The 10086-nt window shown below is 40.6% G+C and overlaps 1 protein-coding gene across 2 annotated transcripts; it reads right to left on the bottom strand.

Moving 5' to 3' along the window:
• Positions 1 to 750: 750 nt before the first annotated feature.
• Nanp (N-acetylneuraminic acid phosphatase) lies at positions 751 to 9028 on the bottom strand. 2 transcript variants are annotated; one of them, XR_003301171.2, is made up of 3 exons: positions 8916 to 9005; positions 8066 to 8163; positions 1778 to 1865 (listed from the first exon to the last, which is right to left on the bottom strand). XR_003301171.2 is itself a non-coding variant. In XM_026393039.2 (2 exons), the coding sequence occupies exons 1-2, from the start codon at positions 9003 to 9005 to the stop codon at positions 1209 to 1211; spliced, it is 747 nt and encodes a 248-aa protein (XP_026248824.1). In that variant the 5' UTR covers positions 9006 to 9028; the 3' UTR covers positions 751 to 1208. The 2 variants fall into 2 exon arrangements, 1 of the variants encoding a protein (XP_026248824.1); XM_026393039.2 differs by lacking the exon at positions 8066 to 8163 and having other exon boundaries at positions 751 to 1865; positions 8916 to 9028.
• Between the last annotated feature and the right edge of the window lie 1058 nt (positions 9029 to 10086).

The raw sequence follows: 10086 nt of genomic DNA, 5'->3' as shown, positions 1-10086 counted from the left end.
ATTAGTACTTTTAGTTTTTTTTTTTTTTTCGTATTACCAAAAACGATCCTACTAATATTTCCTTTATTAATCACTCTTTTCTTTATCACTTCAGTACAAGTTTAATTAGTGGAATTATGAAACTGTCTTGTCTCATGGCTTAGGAAAATTTTCTAGTTTCCAGCTGATATATTGCCATGGAACTATGAATTAATAGGATCCAAGTGAACCCTGAATTAGATACAAAAATTTGCAAAACAGTAATTATTTCTGAAAATGTGAATAACAGACTTAAGGCAGATGGTAACTTTAAGAGTCACTCAAGTATTAAAATGGCACCCTGGAAGTAGTTTACAGCAAAACCTTATTTTCTACTAGTTTTTTACTATGTTTTGAAATCAGTAAATAGAGAACAAATGGGGGCAGGGAAACTACCTGGTTAGGCCACATGAAGGCAATTTTCCCCTTACACATCCACAGGAGGAAAAATGACTTTTGGTGCCATGTGACTTGCACCTATCCCCAGCAAGTTGAGTCCCCTCAATTACACTGTGTGCCTGGAATGATAGTAAAAATAGCTCTATAAGAGGTAAAGACTACAAGGAAGTTACAAGCTTGCTTTAAATTGGCATGGAAAAAGAGCACCACGTGTTGATTTTAGCAGTTTTTTTTTTTAAACTGGAGCTGTCATGTACACACCACAGAAAAACAACCCCCAAAAATGTCATGCAGAAAAATTAGATTCATAATAGAAAATACACACCCAGAATAAGCAAAAATATGACTTATTTAAAAAATAGCAGAATAATTTCACTGTGAAATGCCTTGATTTGCATGACTTAACACTTCATATGAATCAGATTCAATCACTCTAATAAATCTCTATTATACGTGTTTTGGAATATCTATTTTTTAAAAAATATCTATTTTTAGGTCATATAAGCTGCATTTGTGTATCCATGCATAAGCTATCATGGAACCAAGATACTAAAACATTAATAAAATAATTTTTTAAAAATCTCAAGTTATGTACTAACAAATAATGTATTTCCTCAAGTTGTCTGGACTACATACTCCTGAAAGTAACCTGTATTAATGCAACCTGCATTTTCAGATATAAATACAAGTCAATGGTTGGTTGTCAAAAGCAATAAGGTTGGGAGGACCTTCACAAAATGGTCATTAAATCTTAAGTCAAGTTATTCTTAGAACTGAATATAATATGTGCTTTAAGCTGACATATTGACTTTGTCATCTATATTTTGTAAGAGAGCAGGTAATTCTAGTACAGAAGAAACTATATAGTGTGGAATAGGGGATGATGTCAGTGGTGCTATTCCATTTTTGTTTATCCAGATTGTTGCTTTCAGTCCTGCGTTGAGGCCTCCTTGTATATCAGTTTCTAATGTGTCACCAACCATCACACAGTCCCCAGGCTGTACTCCAAGGAGATCACAGCAATGATAAAATATGGAAGGTGCAGGTTTCTCCTCTTTCTGTTCTCCACCTACAACAATAGCATCAAAGTAGGACTGACAGGCACAGGCCTCGATCTTCTCTCTCTGTGTTTGTCTGTCACCATTTGTTAACAAGAGAAGGCGGACCTCCTTGCGAAGTTCAGTGAGCATGGCTTTGATGTCTTCTGCTAGGGTCATATGCTGTAAACGGGTAGATTTCCACAGGAAATAACATTCTTCAGCCAATTTCCTATTGTTTGCACCACCTTTTGTTTCCTGGATTGCTTCTTCCCAGTGTGAAGTCCTCAGATCTGTAATGCATGTACTATAAGGATGAAAACATTCCTTGCTGAGTTTAACTTGAACTTTGTCACAGATGATTTCAGCCTCTTCTTTATAATGGTATTTTGATTTTAAGAGCTTTATTACCTAAACAAAGGAAAATAACTCCATTAATACACTTTGTAACAGTAATGCCCTTAGAAGTTGTGGTCCTATAGTGGCTGAGTCTCTGAAGCAGCTCCATTACCGCACCATTTCTGGTGGAGTTGACCTTATTTTTTTTAAAGACATCAAATAGTGAGGACCTCTTATCTCTCCAGACAACTAATTCTCTGTCTTTATGTGTGTGGCATACATAGCAGAAAGACAAGCATGTGGCTTTGGAAATAGGCAAACATGGGTCTTAATCCCAGTTTGGACAAATTTTTTTCTTCTGGTACCAGGGATTAAACCCAGGGGTGCTTAACCACTGAACCACATCCCCAGTCTTTTTAAACATTTTTTTTTTAATTTTTATTTATTTATTTATTTATTTTTTTTTATTGGTCGTTCATAACATTACATTTTTTATTTTGAGATAGGATCTTGCAAATAGGCTTTGGGCCTTGCTAAGTTGCAAAGGCTGGAACCTGAATTTGTGATCCCCTTGTCTCAGTCTCCCCAAGCTGCTGGAATTACAGGTGTGTGCCACCACGCCCAACTTAGGTGAGTTTTTAACAGTTCTAAACTTCCACTGCTTCATCTTGAAAAGATATAACCTTAAAAAAATTTCCATTCTAAGATTTTTTCACACACAGCCTTCATTTATTTTGCAATTTTAAGTCTATCACCTTTCATTTTGGTCACAACAACGGGAAAATAAAACTTTTGCTTATGGTAAAACATTTAAATTTTCTGACAAGCATTGCTTAGATTCTTCCCAGAAAAACTAATGCTAGTTTGTCTAACTTTTTCTCATCTACAGCCATTTCACCTTTTTTTTTGCAGTGTTGGGCATTGAATCCAATGCCTTGGTTATGACAAGCAAGTGCTCTACTACTAAGCTACAACCGCAAGCTTATTGCTCTATATTCTTATCCACTTGGACTATCTTTTAACATTTACTACGAACCCTAACATGGCAAACATTATTACTAAAGATACACATAACATTACTTCTGTCCCTTTCTACAACTCTACAAGGGAATTCCCTTTTTAACATGAGGCAATGGAAGTGTAGAACTGTTAAAAACTTGCCCAAGCTATATTAATCCACATTTATCTACTTCCAAAGCCCAAACACTAGCCTTGACATTATGCCTTAGACCCTGGAGACCAGCTCTCTTGTTCTGATATGGAAAAGCAGGCACACAATCACTGTAAATGGCGGGTTAAGTGCTGTGACAGTTGAGTGGACCAGCACCATGGGGGGAAAAATTGAACTAACTGTTAAGGGTAGTTGGAAAGTCTTGGCAGAGGAAGTCACATTTAAATGAAGGTGTTACCATGCAGATAAGGTAGTTATGGGAGAAGAATTCAAATCATTCTAGACAGAAGGAATGAGGCCAAGAGCTTGGATTTTTTCTTTCTTTTTTTTTTGGTACCAGGAATTGAACCCAGAGGCGCTTAACCCCGGAGCCATATCCTCAGTCCTTTTTAATATTTTATTTAGAGACAGGATCTTGCTGAATTGCTTAGTGCCTTGCTCAGTTGCTGAGGCTCACTTTGAACTCACCATTCTCCTGCCTCAGTCTCCAGAGACATGTGCCACTGTGTCTGGCTCAAACATTTTTTATCTAGAAAAGGCAAGCTGAGTTGAGCCAAAATGGGAGGTGTTTGAGGAAGGATGCTAAGAGATGAGGCTGTAGAGGCCATCTGAAACCATCTCATAAAAGGCCTTGAAACCCATGCTGTAGTGGATGCTGCCTGAAACTCCTTGGCACCTACTGTTCCCACATATGCCAATGCCTTCATACTGCAAGTCTTTATGCTTCTTTGCTTACAGACTTTATTTGGCCTCAGACACATACATGCCAAGTCTGCAGCTGAAGAGTTGCCACGGAGCAACCCTCAACCAAAGAGGGACAAAAATTGTTGGATAAATATCACTGCTTTTTTTTTCTTTCTTTCTTTTTTTTTTTAGAGAGGGGGGGGGAATTTTTTTAATATTTATTTTTTAGTTTTCAGTGGACACAACATTTTTGTTTGTATGTGGTGCTGAGGATCGAACCTGGGCCGCACGCATGCCAGGAGAGCACGCTACCGCTTGAGCCACATCCCCAGCTCCGTGCTTTTTTTTTTTTCCCTTGGGAAGGACAACTGTATTCTGTATACTGCCTCCCAGACATCCCCCACTACTCACACAAATAGAAACCTGCTTATTAATCACCTGCATTAGATTCCTTTTCCTACCTGTCTTACTTTTCCACAGCCTTAGAGTGCTTCCTGGGATCAAATCCCAAATGAATACCTGCACCTGAAGAAGTTCCTGTCTCAGGGTATGCCTCTGACAAAAGTTGACCATGCAGGGCAACTGGGGTGGGTGGTATCTTTGGAAATAAATGCAATGTACCTGGCTGGGATTAAAAAGTGTCTGCTGTGATGGGGTAGGTGTGTAGCTCAGTGGTAGAACATGTACCTAGAACGCATGAAGCCCTGGGTTTGATTCCCAACACTGCAAAAAGGAAAAAAATAAAAAACCAAACCAACTAAACAAAATCCAAGCAAAGCAGTCTAAAAAGTAAAAATGTACAGAATAAACTACAAGTGGCATGCTATTCACACCAGAAATCTGCTTCACCTATTGAAAAGGAAAAAAAGATAAAACACACATTGTTTTTCCCTCAAGCATATGAGAGTCCCTTATGACAAAGAAAAAAAATTCAGACTATTTGGCTTATCAGAAAATGTTGCAGGTATGGTGGCACATGCCTGTAATCCAAGTAACTCAGGAGGCTGGGACAGGAGAATCAAGGCCAGCCTTAGCAACTTAGCAAGGCCCTAAGTAATTTAGTGAGACTCTGTCTCAAATTAAAAAGTAAACAGAGCTCAGTGGTAAAGTGCCCTTGGGTTCATCCCTAATACCAAAACAAACAAACAACCAGCCATAAGACTTTTAGATGAAGGCAAAATACTTGAAAACTTTTGCTCTGTCAAGTTAAAATTTCAATCGAGCCTTTTCAACCTCTGTGATTATGTTACTATCTTTTCTAGAAAACATAACTTAATTACTCTTAAGCTATGATCAAAGGGCATTTTCTAGTTTTAGTATCCTTGCTTCACAGTGAAAGGACATAGGCTTCTAGGACTGCACAGTGTTAGAGAGCAAATGGCTGGTTCACAGCTAGATAACAGAGTTCTCAATAATAATCCAATTACCTGTCACTACAATTGGCAATGTGTAATCCACACTCTTTGTGGCTCTGAAAAACAGATTCGGCTCACTTTAAAGGGAAGATATTTGTGAAGACATGGCATACTGCTTGAGTTTCAAAATTTCTCCTATTACATCCTTTGCATTAAGTTTCTCATTAGTTACACACCATTACTGTCACACAGCAACTACGGATTTGTTGGGGACAATAGGAAGCATTTTAATAATGTTAATATCATTAGGGAACAGTTTATCATTTACATATTAGTTCAAACAGAACTAACACTTAAGTTGAATCAGTACACATTACAAACTCTCCTAGCACCTGTGTTGAGACTATGAATTTTGATTAAATTGGAGGTGGAGGAAAAGATTTTTAACTTGAAGGGATGAGGACATTTTACACATGGGGAAAGTAGATTTATCAAGGATTCAAATACAATGAGCCCATCAGGTACCTATTATGATAGTTGGGGGTTATTAGTTTATAGATTAAAATAAACTCATCCACTTCAAATCTCTAAGGCTGTCTTTCAGAATATGTATAAAAAGGAAATTTATTCTACTTACTGCTCTCTGGATCTAGCACTAATATTATTATCACGAAAACTAGAGTTTAGCTAACTGTTATTTTATGTGAGGGGCTGGTTTGGGAACCATGTAACACTTGATATCATATGACTGGGCAAAAGTATTTTCTTAATACCAATTATTTGGATGTGAAGGGGCTGAATTTAAAAATAAACCAGGAGTGGTGGCACATGCCTGTCATCCCATCGGCTGGGGAGACTGAGCAGGAGGACTGCGAGTTCAAAGCCAGCCTCATCAATTTAGCAAGGTGCTAAGCATTGAAGTGAGACCATGTCTGTAAGTAACATACAAAAAAGGGCTGGGGAGGTGGCTCAGTGATCTAGTGCCCCCTGAATTCAATCCCTAGTATGCCCTCCCTTCCCCCGAAAAATACATACCCACAAAGTATGACTATCTGCACACAGACTTGCATTTCAAATAGGCCTTCTGTTATTTCTAGTTTATAAGTCTTTGCTCACACAATATCTATCCAATGAGGCCAAATCTGACCAAACTATTTGAAATTGCAATTCATTTCCTCCTCCACTTTTTCTAATGCATCTATAAATATATTTATTATGTCTTCTGTCATATCACTTAAAAGTAAATTCACAAATACAAAAATTTTTCTGCTTTGTTTAAATGAGAAACTACATTTCTGTATAAGCTTTCTTCTTTGGTATTACACTGAAAAACAGGTCTGAAGATGAAAAAAAATATACCTTTCTCAGATGATTAAAAAAATATTTAAACTGACATATATAGTTAGTATATTACTTCTTCTCCCTAAGCCCAATGTAAAGACCAGACATTTCCCTGTTTTTTGATTCATAAATCATTTGTGATGATTTATGAAGTCTGACATGGGTTACTTAAGAATAGATCAACACATATGAGTAGTGATGTATCCTTGCATGATAAAGTATTCACACCATTCAACTCTGCTTAGTTAATAAGTTATTTATAAAGGGAGTGGTAATAGAACTAAGACTAGATCAAAATTTTTTTCCATCAACCCAATATTCATTCAGCATTTACCATGAGTCAAACAAAGTTCACTATTTAGCTGTAGGCAACCTAAGCTGCAAAAATTAACAACATCCATTGATAGCTGCAGTAAGAGATATCTGAAAAACAAAATATGGTACTGATATAAAAGTGAAAGTGACAGACTAGGAAGAAATATAGTCTAATTTTTTTGTGTGTGTATGTGACAGAGTCTTACTATGTTGCCCAGGCTGGTCTCAAACTCCTGTACTAAGTGATCCTCCTGCCTCAGTCACCTGAGTAGCTAGGACCACAGGCATGCTCCACTGCATCTGGTTCTACTTCTAATTTTTGCTTTAGAAATCTCTGTGACAGGAACATGGAGGATCAACTAGATGTGGCCAGCCTGGAGACAAGATCACATCAACAGTCTAGATGAGAGATGAGTCAGGCTGTAACTAAAATGATGGCAAGGGGGATATGCATTGGGGTAGAAGTTAGGGAACATGGTGGTACAATTCACTGAGTAAAACACGGGATGCTCTGTACTTCCCATGCATTGTATTAAACTTACCTGACAGTTATTAACTCAAATATCTGATTTCAAAGCCTGAACTCTTGGCCTATTAGCAAAAACTGGTCTAAAACAAGAATTCAATTGTAACATACTAGTCTTAGCTTGTTAAGAACACATAGAAAAATATGTACTGTTGGGCTGGGGATGTGGCTCAAGCGGTAATGCGCTCGCCTGGCATGCGCGGGGTGCTGGGTTCCATCCTCAGCACCACATAAAATAAAATAAAGAGTTGTGTTCACTGAAAACTGAAAAATAAATATTAAAAAATTCTCTTCTATCTCTCTTTTTTAAAAAAATATGTACTGTTGGCACTTAGGATTACTGGAGGCAATATAGCACAGAGATGTGTCCTTGAGTTCAAGGTCAAAGGCATGAAGATGAACGGAACAATAAATAGTATGGAAGGCCTTAATAAAGGCATTAAGATGGATTCAAAGGGCTAGGGATGTAGTATAGTGGTAGAGCATTTGTGTAGCATGTGCCAAGGCCATGGAGTAGATCCCTAGCACCATTAAACAAACAAACAAATAAAAAATACATTCAAAATATCCAGTGTGACTCTGGCACTGTGGGGATAGGCCCAATTACCTGGCACATCTATTTCATTCTAGAGCTAGAGATAGAAGCTACCTTGCAATGGATTTAGGAATCCATAGGAGGTAGAGACAAGGAAATCAGGGGCATAGATTCTCTAAAACCATGGCTGAGAGAGATAGGGAATATATACTATAGAAAGAGTCCAAGGGAGGTGTTCTTTTTCATTAAAAAAAAAAAAAAGACTACGAACATGCAGCACAAGTGAAATGCACAGGGGGGAAAAAAAGAATGAAGAAGCTGAAGATTCAGGGAGACGAAATCTACCTGATGAAGTATGAAGGACGGGACATTCAGAGTTGAAAGGATTGGCTTTTGAAAGCGGGTTTTTTCACATCTGATAATCCTTCGATTTCTCCTTGAAGCTGAAGGTAGAGGAAGGAAAGCAAGGGTGGATTAGGGGCTGGAAAGCGCTGGGAAGGTCTGCAACAGCATTTGTAGGTACACGGAGAGGATGCTGCTGAGCAATACCTCACCGGGGCAGCACGGATTTTTGCCGTGTCTCCTTGGAAATCTGAGCAGATCAGGAAAGCCAGAAGCGAGTTCTGCAGAAAAAATTCTCAGATGCAGCTTCAAATCGGGGTTCACCTCTGATACTTACGTAACTTACGTAACTTCTTGGGTCAAAAATTGGGGCTGCCTTCAATGATTCTTTTCTAAGTCCACTGAAGACGACAGTTGGGGGAAATGTCCCTCCCGCAAGACCCACCACTAAGCTCAGATGCGTGCGCCCGTGGTCTGAACTGTCCAAACTCTACCTGGCTCAGCACGGGTGTACAGTGGCACGGTGACCATCTACCTGCGTTTGTGGGCGGTTCCACTATCGTGGCAGTTTTAAGGACATGCTTCCGGGTCCCTTGAGCAGAAACAGTCTGCAAGAAGCCAGTTCCCTGAGCCTGTGGACTGGGGTCGGGGAAGGCAGTCCCCTCCCAGCTGAGATCCCCCAGCCCGCTCGCCCTTTCCCAGGTCTTTCCAGCCCCCAGAGAGCTACTGAAGTCTCCAAGGACGAGTGCGGCCAGTGATTCCTGGGTCTGGGAAGTGGGCACTGGGGGACCCGCGCAGTACGGGGTTGGGGAGTGCTGAGTCTGGAGAAGAGCCATGGGAGCGGGGACGTTACCTCCAACATGCCTCTCTTGCTCGCCCCGGCCGTGTCGATGAGCGTGTTGTCCAGGTCAAAGAAAATAGCCCGCACGCGGGTCAGCCCCATAGCGCCGGCAGCCCAAGCGACGCGCCAAGTCTCCTTTGCCCGCGCAGGCGTGAGACCGACCGGTGAGGAAAGACATGGGCGGAGCCTTTAGGTCACCTGACCCTCCCGCGCCGCGCGGAGCCACAGCAATCGCCTGTAGTAGCCTCTGAAACTTCTGTGAGATGTCGCCATCTCTGAGCGTCAGAGAACGGCAAGATCCCGCGAGATTTCGAATTTAGGGTTTCTAACTCGTGCGTTAAGACTTCCACGTCACAGTGACGAGCAGCGCGGTTTTCGTCATTTTGGTTTATTTTCGCTTGTCTGTTTTCTCGCTTTTGTGTCCCCTGCGCCAGGAGGACGTCTTAACTGCCCCGAAAGGTTTTCTGCGCTGTCCAGCCCCCGGGAGGGAGACTGAGAAGCTGGCTTCTCTGTTGGGCGGCATGCTACTGTGCTGGGAACCTCAGGCAGCTCCAAAATATTGGCGGTCCTTGATGACCCTAAGTCTGGGTGTAAGGGTAAGTCTTCAGTGTCCTCGCTTCGTGGTTACAGAACGGGTAACTGTCAGCAGCAGGAGCTCAAGAGGAGTGCAAAGCTGTGACGGCCCTTGTTTTCAAATCTCACCGAACAGCTGGTTGTAGGCGCTGCTTTCTACTAGATCGGATCGCGGCCACATTGCGCCTTGATGTCTACCTCACTCAGAATGGTAGCCTCATTATAGCTGGAACCCGCACCAGCACATTTTTGAGCCTTTGGTTGACAACTGTGCCTGAAGATCTAGGGGGCACTGTAGTGTCTGCCTGAAGTTTTGCCCATCTTGATTGCTTTTCCTGAGATCTTGCATCTCAGGTTTCTCCATACCTTTCAGTTATACCAGATGGTTTTCTGGTATCACAAGAGGTTAAGGGACCCAGACAGTCTGTTAAATTCCCAGAAAGACGAAATCAAGATTTGTCTTCTGGAAGTAGAACAAGATCTTGAAACCAGTTTCTAACTTTTTTGTCTTTCTTGGGTAACTTTTCTGAAGTTTGGATAATGCTGTTATCATCAGTGACTAGAAGTTATCAGGTAGATCAGGGCAACTAGGTAAATGAGGCCTGACACA

The sequence above is a fragment of the Urocitellus parryii genome, chromosome 6 (assembly GCF_045843805.1).
Source record: "Urocitellus parryii isolate mUroPar1 chromosome 6, mUroPar1.hap1, whole genome shotgun sequence".
Taxonomy (NCBI): domain Eukaryota; kingdom Metazoa; phylum Chordata; class Mammalia; order Rodentia; family Sciuridae; genus Urocitellus; species Urocitellus parryii.
This window is presented reverse-complemented; position numbering and strand designations above follow the sequence as displayed.

Coding starts and splice junctions, on each gene's coding strand:
- Nanp (XM_026393039.2), bottom strand. CDS start 9,005: ATGGGGCTGACCCGCGTGCGGGCTATTTTCTTTGACCTGGACAACACG. Junction 1,866..8,915: donor GCAAGAGAGGCATGTTGGAG/GTAACGTCCCCG, acceptor TCCTTTGTTTAG/GTAATAAAGCTCTTAAAATC.